At 41.3% G+C, this 17,985-nt stretch overlaps 1 protein-coding gene across 1 annotated transcript in view; it reads right to left on the bottom strand.

Annotated features, from left to right (window-relative positions):
* Positions 1-226: 226 nt before the first annotated feature.
* The window catches only part of PRDM6 (PR/SET domain 6), a 104,100-nt gene continuing 86,341 nt past the window's right edge, over positions 227-17,985 (bottom strand). The window contains exons 6-8 of the mRNA XM_019635305.1: positions 16,223-16,568; positions 7,710-7,886; positions 227-1,040 (exon numbers count right to left, since the gene is read on the bottom strand). Coding sequence (XP_019490850.1) covers positions 926-1,040; positions 7,710-7,886; positions 16,223-16,568 — 638 coding nt within the window. The 3' untranslated portion in view covers positions 227-925. The remainder of the gene's footprint in view (positions 1,041-7,709; positions 7,887-16,222; positions 16,569-17,985) is intronic.

The raw sequence follows: 17,985 nt of genomic DNA, 5'->3' as shown, positions 1-17,985 counted from the left end.
GCAATAATCTTGATCTGCCTTCAAAAACCACATCTCAGCAAAAGGTTTTAGAAACTGGAAGACGTGGCAGGCTCAGTCTGGCCTGGCCTCTGAATGTCCTGTGGAGGCCTCCTGGTCCCTGGGTGGGTGGGTCAATTTGGGTACTGAGCCATTTGGGGCATCTATTTGGAAGCTGCCCAAGGCGTATAGTTTAGGGTTGCGCATCTTTACANTTTGAAATCCTGACAGGACAAAGTCCCCCTTTCTTTTTTTTTTCCATGAATTTTGAAATTTAAATGATTTTCTTCCTCTTCCAGGATCTTCTGCATCAAGACCAGGCTGTTAGATGGAAGGAGCCACGTGGAAAGTGCATGAGACATGAACGTGGACAACACAGAAATGCGATGCCCGTGGGGCTCAAGATGGCGCCAACAGAGGGAAGGCTGTCACTTCTGCTTCTGTGCTCCTGCTGGGGCAGCACATGCCAGGCCAGGCCAAACCGAAACAGCAGGAAGAAGGGCTTTACAATGGGTTCCCTTGAATCATGCTACTAAAAAAAGGTGCAATGAGAAACAAGTCCCTGTGCATTCTCAGTCACAACTGTGGGCAGAAGAACCCATACGATTCCTCCCTTTGGTATTAAATAACAGTTTAAAAAAGCTTTTTAGAAACAAAGCAAATACATGGTGGGACTGGAAATGTTGCCCATCCCAGGTCAGTCGTCCACTGAAATAAGTTTCATCCCTAGTCATAAATAAATAATCTCTTTCCTGGTCTGACTTCCACGCCAGGATCAATATCTCTTAACATCTTACTTATTTTATTACTGCTTTTGGTTTTCTGGAACTGATTGAAAGTTGCTCAGAGGAAATCTTTGGTTTTGCTTAAGTGTCCGTGACATTTAATCATGACTTTCCTTGCAGTTTAATTCCAACCAGTCAATCAGTTAATCCACTTCGATTGATTCTGGGCTCTCGGTTATTGGCTTGCACTCATTGGGCATCCGCTGGTGTCGGCTCAGCTGAGTGGCCTGTGTGAAGCTCCTCTCACACCTCTCGCACCTGGTGGAGGCAAGAGAGAAAATTGAGACCAGGGAGCGGGGCCTGCAGGGTGATGGGAGTCCTCTCATCCTGCCTAATCAGAACAGACACACCAAAGTGGCTTCAGATTTTCCCGGCTCAAGAGGTTTAATTGGTGGCTCCTTCCAAGGCCTGGATGCCTGTGATGGGACAAAGCCCGTCTGATGCACAACAGAGGGATCTGTCAATAGGCAGGGGGAAGGTGATTTCTCCAGAGAGCCCTGTCCTGCTGCAGCTCTGATCACTGTCAGTTCAAATAGATAAAGAACAAAAAGAGATTTTTAGGAGTGAGCCATCAAAGCAGCAGCTTGTCTGCAGTTTTCTGCTCTGTAACCCCAAAGAGAAATTGATGACAAATAGAATTTCACCTGCTGCTAATTTAAAACCAGGAATTCTACTCCACTCAGCACAGCAGCTGAGGAACAATCATCTCTGAATTTGGAAACTAGAGGAAGCGATGCATTAGTTTGCAGTGACTACGTGGGTGGATGTGGGTGGTTGCTTTTGCGGAAAAGTTATAGTATCACAGCCAAACCAAGCTCAGAGTTAAAACAATGTTTGGGGTGGGGTAGGGGGCTCAGAAAAACCAATGTTGTGTGTTTCAAGAAGTTTACCTCTCCAGAAAGTACAGTGAAATAATGTAATGTACTTGTAAGCCATAATTACAGGCCACCGTGTCTGATGAAGAGAAAACTGGTTTCACACTTGAAGAATTATCTCCTCTTCTTAACTTAAAAACAAAAGATTGCAATCTAGAAATACTGGGCCCGACCTATCTCCTGCACAACACATGCTAGCTAAATGGCTACTCAATCTACAACAAACACACCCACCCACAAATCTAACGGTGGCCTCTAGTTTTTCTATGGTGATTGTTCCTAGCTGGTTGTCTATGAGCATGTACATACACACACACACACACACACACACACACACACACACACACATATGAACTGTGGCAAGCTGCCTGGGGCACTGGCCAAGCGCCCTACAGGGCACAGCAGCCATTTTAGCCATCCCCTTAACATCCTCTCTTCAAACCTTTGAAGGGAAGGATATTCAGAAAAGCTATAGACAATGGTCCCTCTTTTAAATAACACAACCTTTGGTCCTAGGTCCCTGCACTATTGGGACTGTGGCAAATGCCATCAGGAGAAAGTCTGCAATACCCTATCATGTGCCATGTGTCTTGTTATTTGGTGAGCAGTCCCCTCTTTCTTCTTTTTAGTAAATTATACAAAGTCCCTTGCCACGGGAATAATCACCTATAAAAACAGGACATATCTATCCAATCTGGAGAGCCTTGCATATTTTTTACTGTTGGGAGGTGGGAGCCTGACTATCACACTTGGATTTTTCAGGGCTCCTGTGCCAGCTGAGTGTGTCAAGATGACAAAGTTGTGTTTCTTTGATTGTCTTTCAGGGAATATTTTTAGCAGCCTGTTCCACTGTTAAAAACTGCACTGTGATCTTGACAAATGTAGAATGTCAGCTTTAATGTATCAGACCTATCAGCTCAATGAAAATAACTCAGAAGTATTGATCAGCTAATGATTTTTGGTGTATTCATTAACGGCCATGGGCAGCTCAGCCCCTCTCCGGAGCTTGCGAAGTGCTGATGACATGTTAGTGAATCGCTGATTGTTTATTAGAAAACTGATTAGTTACTGGATTAGTGTGTCAAAATATACTACCTTTCACTGCTTGACAAACTTTCAAATTATTATATTCCTTTTTTTTATGGTGAAGCTCTAGGATCAATTTCAATGAGAGCAGAATAGCTTGAACAATTATGAGAAATACCATTTACTGGATCATACTTTTGTATTTCTAATCTTGTATATTAGAAGATAAAAAATTCAAAAGTGGGAAGTCTAGAGCTTCATAAAAGGCCAAAGTGTATGTGTATGTGGAATGTTTAAACATCCAGGTTGGACACAGACATTAAGAGGAAAGCTACATTTTTCTCAAGTATTTCCCTTAATGTCTCACAGATATTTACACTCATGGAACAATTGGTTGTCATAATCTGAGAATTTACTAAGTCTGATCTATAGGTGGCCTGAGATTATCACTGAAAAATCATCTCTAGTGCCATCTGCACACTAAGGGAGAGTAAAAACACATGCAGAACTAGGCTCCTGGAAATAATATTTGTGTGGATTGGGAATCATAGGAACACAATTTGTATAACTGAGGAAGGAAAGAGAGCTAGATGTAAAAATATTAAAAATAAATAAATAAAGGAAGGACATCAGTGCTAGGTTCATCGTCTTTAATTTTGAAAAACTTGCTGCACAAGTTATTTTCATAGCTTAATAAAACTCATCAGAAGGACAGACTCAATGCAAATACCTCGGTTCTGGCAGGTTAGAGCCAGACGTCAGCTGGGGTGACATTTAATTAACCCTGAACCACAATCTCAGATGAGTGACTCGATCTGGGTACCTTGAATCCTGAACTTCATGCAGTGGAGCCGAGTAAGAAAGAGAGATGCAAGTAATGAGCTTGGAGTAAAGAAATGCTCTTACACTCAAGCTCATCCTCATTGTGGTGACATCACAGCCTTGAAGGAAAACATCACAGGAACCGTGAAGTGGAAAGTCACCCGAATAGCTCAGCAAAGAGAAAGTCCCCAACTTTCTATCAGTATGGGCATCTTCATTAGACTGAATTTCCTTTGAGATTTGAGGTCATTCTTCACTTATTGTGATGGCTTGCTGGATTATAGGTTGAGTTTGCTTAACAATTACTATTGGACACCGACAGAGACACAAACCATGTCAAGTTCTGTTCCACAGAAAACCTCAAGCTTTCTTTCTGCGCCTCTATGGCCTGTCACAAAATACTTCTTGGATCAAACCAAACTGCACAGGGCTTCAGACCTATGATGTGCTCAATGCATATTGACTGATGTGCTTTTTTTATTTGCTTTAATTTTCCCTAGATCTTGTTAAAATATTAGATGCTCTTTGGAATAGCCTTTGATCTTTTTTAAACTGAACCAAACTGTCTATACTTAAGGCAAAAATGTAGCCATCAGTATTCCCCCTGCTTCTAACAGGTGAAGAGAAGAACCTCTTCTACGGAAAGTTCTGGACTGCCCAGGCACAGAAGCCGCCCTGAAATCTTGAGAGATTACGGTTAGTAATAGAGAAGAAGCTAGGAGTCCTCACTACAAAGAATAAGTTTTAAACTGTCAACTTCCTCCCTCCCTCCCTCCCTCCCTCCCTCCCTTCCTTCCTTCCTTCCTCCCTTCTTTCCTTCTTCTTTTCAACGAAGTGCTTGGCAATTACTGTTACCTGAAATGATGTCTTGTTTTGCTCTTTGTTCTCCATGACTTCCAGTCTCACAGTACAAACGGAAAGCCAAGAGCTTCAATATGATCCTTAATATTTATTTTCCTACATGCTCCTTTACCTTAGAAATTCTAAGGCTACAGCCACGTTAGCTACCCCACACGCCATGATCTACCTTGAGCTTGGGGGGGGGGGAGGGATGGAAGCTCTCAGTGAGATTTCAGCCAATCAGGGTGTGAGGCAAAACCTGGTATGAAACGCTGATCTCGTAAGGCCAAATCTTCTCCAGCCTTCTCTAGATGGCAATAATCTTGATCTGCCTTCAAAAACCACATCTCAGCAAAAGGTTTTAGAAACTGGAAGACGTGGCAGGCTCAGTCTGGCCTGGCCTCTGAATGTCCTGTGGAGGCCTCCTGGTCCCTGGGTGGGTGGGTCAATTTGGGTACTGAGCCATTTGGGGCATCTATTTGGAAGCTGCCCAAGGCGTATAGTTTAGGGTTGCGCATCTTTACAGGATTCTTTTCCTTCTTTGCAACATTGTTTAAGCCAATGCCCATTAGTTGAAGTAGTAAAATTAACTGTTGTGGTGAAACCCATTTTATTGACTAATCTGCAACAAAAGTTTTTTTGAATGTTTGTTTTACAAGCTTGTAAAAGGGTATCTTCATAATATTTACACATGTTCATGGGATGGATATCCATGAGCTATGGTTGGAAGATTCCCAAAACTCCCTTGGGATAGTTCAATCCTTACTGATCTGGTTGTATACACTGAAGGATTTGGCTTTCCATTTCCTAGAAGATGTTGAAATCTTGTATTTATAAAATAAGTGTACATTCAGTTCTCCCCGCTGGAATATATATTTGATAAGTTAAAAAAAATCCCTACAGCATGTGCCTAACCTTAATAAGAGTAGAAGAAGAAAAAACTAAATCATGCACATATTAACAGATTAATAGAATCCAATCCAACCAATTCTGGTTTGTTTGTTTTTTCCCCCAGATAAAATTAGGCTATGGTCACAAAAGCATACTGTTACAAAGGAACAAGATATAATTGCTAAAGCCCATCAAATATTAATCTGATGAATTAAAAGTAAGTTAAAATGGCAACTCTATTGGAAACATGACAAAAAGAGGATGTAAAAGAAAAAAAATTGAGTGGAGTCAACGAGGTTATACATAAGTAACACCTTAACATTAATAGAAATCTATTTCCCATTTTGACCCTGAAACCTCTTCAATTAATTACTAAAATCTATTTACACAGCAACAAGATAAAAATCAATCTGATTCCTGGCACTGTGTCCGTCTGGCTGCCCTCTCTAATATAAGGGGCAGAAGGCTCATCAGTCCTCCTGTATCTCTACTTTTAAAAAGCTCTCTTGCTCAAAAGCATGGGAAATATGCCATTGTCATCTTCCACATCCAGAGCAATGGGGAAGCCAGAATCTGTGACCTCCCTCTGAGGGTCAGGCCTGAGGGCGATGACAACAGGACACAAACATCTGCAATAGGGAACTCTAGGACAGTGCCATCGGCCCTGAGGGCAGATAGGAAAAAGGTGGCCCTTTTGGGCTACTGCAGTCTCAGAGGTCACAGCTTGGCTGGCATTCGTGCAGGCTCAATTATAGACCCATCTGGTCCCCTTAGCCAGATGCCTTTAGGCAGTGAACAAACTGCATCCATGTACAAAGATGAAAATTACATCTTTTTATTATTAATTAATATCATAAATTAAACTACGATGGAAAATAGCTAAGAATAATAAATAAAGATAATGACTTCATGGGGAGGTGAGTGAAGGCAACAGCCTTGCATGAGCTCCTCCCTGTGCTGACAGGTTCAGAGGCAGGGATGGGCAGGACCCAGACAAGCAGGACCCTGCTCCATGGAGCTCATCCTGGCCTCAGGCCGACACCAGGCAATGGCCAGGCATTCAGGTCCCGAGGGAAATTCACGCATAGACACTGGGAAGACTCCTTGGCTGAGACTGAGCAAGGGGTTTCGTCTCCTGTTGCCAGAGTCACTTCCTTTCTTGCTTGATCCTGTCCTACAGAGGTAAACAGGCTGTGCATCAATGTCCTTTTAATCTTCCTTCTTAACCAGGGGAAAGCCAGTATGGTAAGTGAATAAAGAGAGGTGGAAGAGTGGTGAACAGCAAGGAGTCCATTAAAGAGACAATAGAAACGGTTTTGAGACGACCGAACAGTTATACACACTAATTCATACTCCCAAGCCTTCCATACGCTGTCTGGGCTACCGGAAATGCCTATTTCTTTTGTATGTCTAGAAAACTCCTACTCATCCTTCAAAGCACATCTTAGACATCATCTCTCCCAGATAGCACTGATTATTCCATCTCTGTGCTACTCTGAAACATTGTACATACATGCCTCATAGTTTTTCACGTTTGCACCTTTCACCACATGTAGTAAAACTTGTTTATTAATTGGGCTTCCCCATAAACAATGAGGTCTTCAAAGACTGGGGGCTGAGTCTCACTCACCTTTGTATTTCTTGTGTCTAGCAGGGGGCCTAGTACAAAAGAAGGTGCTCAATAAATATTTGCTAAATGAATGAACATGTACATAAATGAAAGTGAGTGAACAGGCCATCTTGCATGACTCAGGTGTCCACCATTTTCATGACTGCGCTGTATCTAGGAACACACTCTCTTGCTCAGGTGCCCCAACCCTGCCAAAGCCCTTAGAATTCAGCTCCATCTCTTTCCACATTCCCTAAATCTTCAAGAACTCAGATATGCCCTGTGTTTGGTTTTTTTCTTTTTCTCACCAACATAAGAATTCTGAGATCCAAAAGGCACACTGCAAAGTCATAAATTGACTGCTATAACAGATTTAAAACTCTAACACATGGCAAAGAGGAGGAAATAGTTCACCAGAATCCTAAAGGATTCAGGTTCCCCAAGGGACGCTCTAAATTGTGGCCACCTTGCTGATGGTCATGGGGCTTGCTGACGGCCCTAAGATGGCACTCTGAAATTGGGCTCCTACATCCAGTTCTAGAAGAATAGATCCTCAGGAATTAGAAAGAATTTTAAAAGGACTTACTCCTACTTCCTTATTTTACTGATGAGAAAACAGACCCAGAAAGTTTGTCTCATGTCCAAGGTTGTGCAACTTGAGCCCAGGATCAATGCACAGGTTTCCTGACTTCATTTTCCAAATGTCAGCCACGAAACAAGTAGGTCCTTTTGCAGTCTGGACACTGACCTTCCAAATAGCCTTCTCCGCCGGCTGGCTCGTCTGGGCAGCGCCATACTGCCTGGTCGGCGGGCTCTCGGAAAAGGCTAAGAGACAGAGGCGGTGAAAGGTTAGCCGCTACTTACTTGAAGGGCTTTTCTCCAGTGTGGGTTCGGATGTGGTTGTTGAGGGTGGTGGCCCCAGCAAAGGCACGGCCACAGTAGCCACACTTGAAAGGCCGGTCACTGGAGTGAGTGACTACGTGGTTCCTCAGTTCTGAAGGTTGGGAAAAGGACTGGGAGCAGTGACCGCATTGGTAAGGTCTGAAATAAATAAAGAGACTGCCTGGTCATTATTTTCTATGTTAGTCAGTGGAAGTCAGCATCGGGAGGCAAAGGCCACAACACAAGCTTTTGGTGACATTTTCTGTTCTGCATAGAGCTTTGGCCACTGGGTTCCCATTACTTTACTTGTTGCCACAGGAACAAATTCGTAGAGCTGCTGAGACACATCCTTTCCCAATGGATTTTTTTCTGGCATTAACCATACCATTTCAAGAACTCCTACTTTTCTTGTTTCTATCCCCACCCCCAAGAAAATATTTGTGTACTTTGGGGAGCATGGAGATTACCGAGTTTATTAAATGGAACGTTACAAGAGAAAATATGTAATTGTCTCTCATAATTCCATGTCACTTTTAACTTTTCAAAGTGCTTTAAAATCAATTATCTAGTTTAATCTTTACAATAATTCTCTGGGGCAGGGAAAACAGTCTTTATTATCTCTGTCAGTTAAAAAAACTGAGGATAAACTGTACTCAGAGGAAATAGCTCTTGATGCCAAGGTTACTCTAGAGCAGCGGTTCTCAACCTTTCACAGGGGTCGCCTAAGACCATCGGAAAACACATATTTTCGATGGTCTTAGGAACTGAAACACCGCTCCTCTATCCGTCTCCAGGCCCACATGCAGGTACACCCACATATGAGTACCTGGCGACCCCTGTGAAAAGATCGTTCGACCCCCAAAGGGGTCGCAACCCACAGGCTGAGAACTGCTGCTCTAGAGCATTTGGACCTATTCTAAGTGCCAGATAAAGATGCAAGCAAGTCAGCAAGCTGCTGACTAGTTAATAAATACTAAGCCGCCTTGGGATCTGTCTGTAGCAAAACCTCAATTGGGAGCCATCTGATAGTGTACAGGTGAACACAGGTGTGCACCCAGGTTTGTTTCTTTGTAAAATAAATCCTGATTTCTACTTACTCATCCCCACCCCTGAATAATATTTATCCACTGGGCCTTTTTCTTGAATTTCAGCTCTCCAGTGTAATCTGGTAGCAAGCAATGATTATTAGCAGCACAGAAATGACAGGATGTCACTGGGCTTGAAGAAGGATGACTCTGATGCAAAAACAAATGGAACGAAGTTGTGACAAAGACCTGATAATTAGCAAGATTATCAGAGAACATTCTTTCCAGCTCATGAGAAATAAATCAATTTTGGGTTTTCGTAGAATAGATTAAAATTCTATTTTCTCTACAGGAGTTCTTCCGCTTGCTTAAGCAGAATCTGCTGAGTGATATAAAACCTGGGGAGTTTCTCTATTTGAAGCTCTTGGGTTGTCGGAAAAGTCATGACGCATTTTTGCCAACGAAAAACAAAGAAAAAATATGTCATGACTTTTCCGACAACTCAATATTTCATATCACTCTTTGACAGGGCTCTAATTTGTTAATCAAAATTTTTGTTTGGGAAATTAAGAGTCTGTCATGACAGATAGTAACAGCACTGACAAAGCCCTGGTTTGTGCCCAGACAGTCCTGGCTGCCTTTAAAAAGCCAATGGTGAAAGCAGACTTAATTATGCTACCTTTAACAAATGGATAAGCTCCAATAACTGGAAACCAAAATGAAGGGCTAGAAGACAATGGTGACCGAGCATGTACAACAATTCAATTAAGTGCAAAATAAAGTGTACCCTCTCATTTGTCAAGTGAAGTGCTTAATTGTGGCTACTTGCCTCACTGAACACAAATACTATTATTTTACCAGGCTTCAGCACACTGAGCACTGATTGTAGAATTTTTTAGCTTGATTAATAGTCCAGGATTGGTCAATAACTCAATACTATACAATTTTAATTACTTACATTTAGAAATCTATTTAACTGCTTTCAAACAGGTTTCAAAGAAATATATAAGAGTCTTTGATAAGGAGTTTATCAATCCTGACAAATTGCACATGCATGTTATTTTAATTATAAAATAATGCTTTGAGAGCCATTAAAATTCCGTGTTGATGAAAATGTTCTCCTGGCAAATCTGTTCTTTGTAGTAACCATTATCCCTAAAGAATTCCTCAAGAACTCATTCTCTCAGGTGTGATTTTTTTTAATGCTATTAAAGATTATAAACAAAATAATATATTAATGTTTGCTATATCCACTGATATCCAATTGATTTTCCTAATAGTGAAGGGACCATTAACATTTATTAGCCGCTGGTTATCTATTTTTAATAGCTATCACAATAAACAATAAGTCACTAAATAAAACCAATTAATCTTTTCTTTTTTTTCTAACTCTGCTGTCAAAAGTTGGGGTGATTTATTTCCTATAGTCAGGAGTCAATCCATCCTTTTTATGTTAATAGTCACAAAGATTTACACGCAGAAGAGCAGAAATGACCAGAGAGAGGCTTAGGTTGAATTCTTACATCAAGGTAATGCCAGTGAAAGACAAATAGGATTCTAACACATCACCGTTACCCAGCACCGGCCTGAGAGGCATCTGTTAGGGGTACAGTGACCTATGGCACAGCTTTTAAGACTTTGTAGAATTTAGCTTGACTGAGGGAAGGGTCTAGAACAAGGGAGATGAGAGAGGTGAGTCCTACATCAGCCTCTGATCCCAATCAGCTGTGGGACTTGGACAAGTCACTCAACTTCCCTGACTATTTTTCTCACCTCTCTGGTAAGGGGCACAGACTAGATGCTCTCTGCATCCTGTCATACTCTATTCCTGCTTTCAGATGACAATAATGTGTGCCGCCTGAGGATCTGTCTGAGACACAGCCTCACAAGAGACAGTGTCATCAATGTGATATACGAAACTGTAGGACCAAACCATATTTTAGTTGATCTCAACAAACAAAGTGATAGCCCCTCGTTCTTAGGTACCTTGCTAAGATTTTAGACCACAAGGTCACATTCACCTTTGCAGAAGTTGATGTTATGCAGAATTTAGAACTAAAATGTGTACTCTGCTTGCCACTATAACAGATTGTCTCACTCAGCCCAGAAACTTATAGAAATTAACCCTCAGAAAGCACAGAAGTTATACAGCAAGTAGATAAGATTCCTCTTTTCCTGGATTGTATTTCCTAAAAAAAAGGAATAAAAGGAAATGATCAAAAAGTAATTTTAGCATTGATTACATCCTAGGGTTTCATCTAAGTATATAGGAATACATTCAAGACAGAATGAAGTCTTCAAGCCCAAGAGCAGGGCTTCAAAAACATCATCACCACTGTGGAATCTCAAACATCACAACTTCCTTTGGAACGACTGGCCACAAGAATTAAGACGCTGCACATTTCTTCTACTAGCATACCCTTGACACCTCACCTCTCAATTTACTGCTGAGGGGCATTGGGCACACAGAATTAATTGCCATTCCTCAGCTTTTTATTCTGATGACTAATATTTCCATTAACTTTTCAAAGGTTTAGCCAAAATGTAAGACAATTTTATTCAACTTTTGGATACAATCAAGTGCATCTCCAAAGTTCTGTCTCCCTTTGGTGCATTGGACCAGAAACAGCAGGGGAAGACTGACACTGTCAAGAGCTGTGTTCAGCTTTAGTCTTTCCAGAACCTCGTATCATTGAACAACTAAATGGGAACCTCCTTTCTAAAGCACTTTGATTCTTCCTGAGTCATACTCAGACAGCACTTGATTATTCTCAAAACACGTGCAATGACCATTCCTTACAAAGGGATCATATCTCACAACCGGAAGAAGCTTATGGCTTTGCACCACTTGAGACGTCTAGCGGTGCTGTCCAATGGTGGAAATGTGCTATATCTACACTGTCCAATGTAGATGCCACTTTCCACATGCAGCAGTTAAAGCACTTGAAATATGGCTTGGGCAACTGAGAAACTAAAGTATTATTTTACTTAATTTTGATTAATTTTAAGCAGCCTTATGTGGCTCGTTTCTACAGAAATATCAAGTTTCATGAAAAACTAGAAGGTGTTCCATATTTGGTAATGAAATAACTAAAAAACAGACAACGCCTGGGTCGATGCAGTTAGCATATATCAATGCTGGTAAATTTTTAAGGAGAAAGAAAACAGCGAGACAATTTTGTACATCCCCTGGCATTCTCTGTAACTGGCAGCTCCTCTGCCAGAGATTACTCCAGTAAAATGTGCAATTCATTTACTTTGAGTCTATAATTGGTTTGGCGTACACATAGGAAAAGAATGAAACATTTAACAAAATTAAGTGTGATTTGGTTGAAAATATTATTAATCCTTCTTTGATTTTTCTTTCATGGCACAAAAGCCTCCAGGACAAAAGTTGTTCAGTTGGGGTCGCAATCTCTCCTTGGGTTAGTCAGCCCAAGTGCAAATCTCCCAAGACTTCAAAGGGAGCACTACTTAGGTCACCGTTGGCTGTGTGGAGTAAGAAAAGAACTTAGCTCTATGTAAGGAGAAAAAGATTTCAGGAAAGCAGAGAAAGTGCAGAGCCAGAGGACCTGGAAAACATGGGCTGCTAGAAAGAAGACAACCTTCACAGGTGCGGGGGGGTGGGGGGGGGACAGAGGAACACAAAAACACCGACACATTCCAAAGACACTATTAAGGTGATGGATTACCTCAGGGTCCTCCCACCAAACAGCGCCTTCTAGAGTCATCTCCCCCTCTGGTACCACCACATCCCATTACAAACACTGATACTCAAAACACAAATGTGAACAGCTGAAGGGACACCCAGGAAGCTAAAGGCAAACTTTCCCCACGTGGCACAAACAACCAAAAAAGAGAAAAGAAAAGGAAAAGGATGCAAAATGATGAGAAGCATTATAAAGACACTTTCTGCAGAAAATAAAAGAGAACATGTTCATCCGAAAATAATCCACCGTGATTGAAGGCTTTGCTTACCCCTTTCTGGAGCCCCCCCAATGGGACTGTTGAGAGTTTCTGCAGCAGAAAAACAGAAAAGAAAAGGGATTTCTAACTCCTGGTTCAGGCAAAAGTGAGTCAAGCTGCCCTGGCCTAGGTCATAAAGCTTATGCAAAACCCCAAATGTTTATGAAGCCCCTAACTAAAATCTTGATCTAAATTCCAACAGCTTCTTCCCTTTGAATTCAGTTAGGAAAAGAAAAAGTCAGTAGACTGGGGGAAAGGAAGAAGAGATTTAGGGGTTTGTTTGTTTAATGTTAACAGAACAAAATCAAGAAATAACAAGTCCATGGCTCCTTGACCCTCATGGAGGTATTTTTATCTTTTGCATTAATTCCTACTTTACAAGGTCAAATGGAATCCTTTTTCTGTGTTCAATGTAAATAACATGGTAGTAAAAAAATGTGGTGATTCTGGCAACCCTAGGTAGCCTCGGATCTCTTTCCTTGATATCAATGCATAGACTTTTTGATGGTCCCTCACATGAAAAGTTCACAAATATAGACACACAAAGTCTCTTTGATGAAGGTTCAAATGTCTTGGGTTTCATGGCCAAATATTCAGTCCGTTGAGTGAAAAATCTTTTGGACCTAAGAGTCAAGGGCCTGTTTCAAATTTGGACCTGTTTGAAACTCTAACCTGTTTACTTTCTGACTTTGTCTTCTGTGTCTCCCTTTCTTGCCTCTGGTTCTAGCAAGACTGTCCTATCAAAATAAAAGCATTTGAGTTTCTCAAATCGAAGGGAAAGTGTTTCCGACTGGTAAGTTCTAAGCTTTTTCACTGTATGTGCCCAAATGCGCACAAACTACCAAAGACGGAAAGCCACCTGATTTATGGTCACTCACTATAGAAAATATGTATATTTAGCAGTTGTCATTCTCCACATGGATAATGAGAGAAAAGGCTCCAAATTTTGCAACCATCACACACAAATTTGATGTTCCATTCTAGTGTTGTATATTTCTCCTATTTGGCACCCATGTGTTTACGAATTATGGAGAGTATCTTTTACTTCCAAACTTGCTGAGACAAAGAGAGCATTCTAGGCTCTGGAACAGTGAAGAACTCTTCAGTCCAACATGCTAAAAGCGAATTATGTATCTAGAATGAAATTAGGGTGTCACAGTGGGCATTTCCTTCTATTTTCCCTTTATCTCCCGTAGTCAACTCAGATGTGATGGAGTAATTCAAGCATATCCTCATCATTACTAAGAAACATTGTACTTTATTACTTTGCCTATAAAAGGACTAATTCTTGGAAGTCTTAATTTTAAATTATTTATGAATGATGGTGACCACCTCTCAAGTCTTCACCAACAAAGCACAGGAAAGGGAGAAGTGGAAACCCACTGCTTGAGTATATTGGATCCCACTCTGGCTATCTGCCTAAATATCAATCACCCATACTTCACCTCATCTGGGAAGCGAAGGCATGGCCACACCACACCTGGGCACCTGAGTCAGGTAAGCCCATCAGGGTCTAGTATAGAATGGGAGCCTCATGCCACTTGGATTTTTGCCAAGAGCTCTCAATTAGCTTGGAATCAGCACTGACCAAACAATCTCTCATGGAAGTGTATTTTGTACATGTTAAATTTTCTAATTTGTCAGGTACTTCTCTGACAGTTCACCTAGATGTGTTACAAATCATAACACTATTAATTGAGAGGACAGGCTTCATAAGGACTTAAACCATAATGCACACATGGTTTTCTAAGTGTGACTAGGGTCAGTCCAAACAGTCTGTTTTGGTATCTTCCTATTCACCATGACATATTTTCATTGCTTTCCATGACATTCAGCATGGAATCATGTAACACTCAGAGCTAAGATTTAAAATCCAGAAACTTTCAACTATCATTTCGTTTTACCTTGTATGTTCAGTTATTATGACAACAATGAACCTGTGCAAATAACAGATCCATCCATCTGAACTCAGTTTAAAAAGCAAGTTGATAATAAGATTTCAGTGCATCTTTTATATTAAAAAACTACCAGAATGCTGTGTGAACTTTGAATAGCTATATCTTGAGGCTATATTTATACCTGTAAGGAAGGCAAACTTTCAAAAAGAAAATCCTTTCTGAGTGAAGAGCACATTTTCAAAATTTTTGTCACCTCTAACGCCAATAGTACTAATTTTTACTGGGGGTCGGGAGTGAGGAAAGCTCTCCTACTGAAAGTAAAAAATTATAAAGACACAGTTGCCTTAACAGCCCTAAAGCCAATGTTTCAACATTAATTAGTTATAGCAATGCTTGATGCTAAGCAAGTAGTTTCTAGAATGGCACAAATAAAAACATATACACACGTAAATGTGCATATGGACCCTAAAATGGATCATTATTATTTTAGAACAGACCCTCTCTCCATCCTCCCTTTGGATTTCCTAGCACACTGCTATATCCTGCAGAGCTGGAAGGGAAGAGCTGGGCATACGTTACAAGGCAAGGTGAGTTGAATGGCTTAAGGTTTATCAGGTTAATCAGTGGTCAAATTAAGAAAACAGCTCAGGAGTCCTACTTCCAATTTTCTTCTCCTACTTCCAAAATGTTCTGCTTTAATATTCAAAGTGCATTTTCAATGTTATTAGATATTTTGGGTTTAATCAAATTTTCATAGGACATGAAGGAGAGATAAAACACAATCCTTTCTTATTGAATTAATTTGATTTTTGTCTTTTGCGCTCCCAGCTATCAGGACTGTCATATAAACCAGTTTTGATTCATAAATAATAGTTCCATTATATCTACTATGCCACTCGTCAGAGTACCTGAAATTTTAATTCACTTGTTCAGCTAAATTTCATCCTCAGTTCATGGCGATAAAATTCTTTATTGACAAACTTTCAAACCAACTTTGACTCTGAGGTATCTAGTCAACATTTTTCTTCTGTGTGGATATTAGTTTATTGAATAAGTGGCATCTGTTTTCCTCCACATCACTAGCAGAGTAGGTATTTCCTTTTGACAGCTTTGCAGGATTTATGGGTTTGCATGCTCTGAAGAAAAATAGTACTAAGCAAAAAATTCCAATTCATTACCTCTTAGTACTTAATTAAGTTCATACCCACGGCACACTGGAGGTGAACCTTGAAACGCCTGTGACAGCAGCAGAGCAGCCAGCTATATTATCTTTGGAAGACAGAGAGGATTCTAATTATCCTGACCTCATTTTTCCATCTATGATATTCATAACTGTGCCTTCTATTTCGCTCCCCTTCAGACTTAGACAGAGCTGTTTGGAAAGCAAGGGCGGATTCCTCTGGACAGCCACTGTTTGTGCAGCCCTCCTAAACAAGAAAGTCAAGCAGTGGCCTAACGTGACTCTCTGACCTTCCAGGACACAGACACCTCTTAGCACAGGCTTTGCCCCAAGGGATGGCTGGAGGTCATGACTGGAAGCTGGCGGGAAGGCAAGCAGTGGGTCTCGCTAAGCAAACACACATCGGGCAGAGAGAGTCGGGGTTACCTGTCCGGATTCTGCGTGCACACGTGCATCTGTAATAGGATCCGCTGCGTGAACGTCTTAAAGCACTGCCCACATTTCCACAGGTGCCAGTCACTGAATTCCGAGTGCAGCTGGCTTGTGGAAGTCGGGCTTGCAAGGACTCGCTGGTTTTTCACGTTGATTTGGTTAAATCCTGATTCAATGGGCCCAGATTTATCCAGGAGAGAGAAGTTCCTGCTGCACGGCGTCTGTGGGAAAACGATGGAGCGCTGCTGGGTGGCTGGGGCGAGTTTGCTGCTCTTGTTGAAACAGGGCTGCAGGGCGTCCTGTCTGCACATGGCTTCCATTACCGTGGAGGGGACATTTACTGGGAGAACAACAGTTTTAGAAGATCAGTTTTATGAGCCCTTAAAATAAGCAAAATAACATGCACTTTAAAAAAACAATTCCTATAAATCAACCTTTAAAAAAAAATGTGTTTTTCTGGTCTCGGAATTAAAATAATAGCAGATGATTTGAGGCGGAAAGCACAAATTAATAACTCATTCGATGCCTACTTATTAAACAACTATTCTATGCTCGGGATTGTTTATACCTGGTCTTTGCCCTCAGGGAGTTCACTTACGACTGGAGACATAAAGACTCTGGAATGAGGCTCCACGCAGCATGCTATGCGGGGAGGGAGTTTTGATGGGAGGCACAGCAAGAGAAGGGAAGAAAACAGCAGGGCTGCCCAGAGAGGGTGGCCTTGAGCCCTGCAGGAAAGGTAGATTCAGACCTTGAGGATTTCAGGCCAGTACAGGACAAGGATTCAAGAAACTGGCTGAAGAGATAAATGGAAAAATAGGAAAGATGCCTGTAGACAGCAGTCTGGCACTCTGGTGGGATGGTGAGGCTGAAAAAGCGGGGTATGGGTTTTCGACACTGCGGGAATAAGGCGGTATGCGGTAGGGGGTAAGTTCTCAGAGGACCTTTAAAGTCCAAAGAAATAAATAAACAAAAGGCTTCAGGCCTAGGCAATAGACACAGACTGTTTCTTTTTATGTTTTTCCTTTTTGGGGGGGAGGACAATGGTTAATAAAATTACATACGTTTCAAGTGTGTAATTCTATAAATCATCATCTATACATCACACTGTGTTCTCATTACCCAGAGTCAGTTCTCTTTCCATCACCATATATTTGACGTCCTTTACCTTCATCTACTACCCCATCCCCCCTTACCCTCTGGTAACCGCTAAACTGTTGTCAGACACAGATTGTTTCTGAGCAGAGATAGCAAGAAAAAAGAATCAATGTTCAGGGAGGGCCCGCGTGAGGCATTATTTATGGAGAGGGTGTAGCAGATAAAGTAAGAATGGGAGGCAACAGAGTACAGTGCTTGCAACTTGGGCTTTCTAATCAGAAAAATGCAGATTTGAATCCTGACTCTGCCTTTTGTTAGCTTGGTGATCTTAGGCCAGTTATTCAATCTCTCTGTGCCTTAGTCTCCCCATCTGTAAAATACAAACGTGGTAGTAATAATCCTAAAAGTAATAACAGCATTATTAGTGGTTGAGCATGGTTTAGACTTTAACTCCACTACTACTAGCCTTGTGACTGTGGGAAAGTATGAAACATTGAAATCCACATTTAGTCCTCGGTCAAATCGAAAATGGTCACCTGAAGGATTAAGTGATATAATGCATAGATAGCATTTAGTAAAGGCCATCATTACCATGCAATCGATGTTGAGCTCTATGAGTCCTGGTTTCATCTTTTATGAGGTTTAAATGAGCTAAGGGC

This window comes from Hipposideros armiger, unplaced genomic scaffold (genome assembly GCF_001890085.2).
Source record: "Hipposideros armiger isolate ML-2016 unplaced genomic scaffold, ASM189008v1 scaffold_21, whole genome shotgun sequence".
Classification (NCBI taxonomy): domain Eukaryota; kingdom Metazoa; phylum Chordata; class Mammalia; order Chiroptera; family Hipposideridae; genus Hipposideros; species Hipposideros armiger.
The sequence above is the reverse complement of the archived record's forward strand: the minus strand, read 5'-3'. Positions and strand labels throughout refer to the sequence as shown.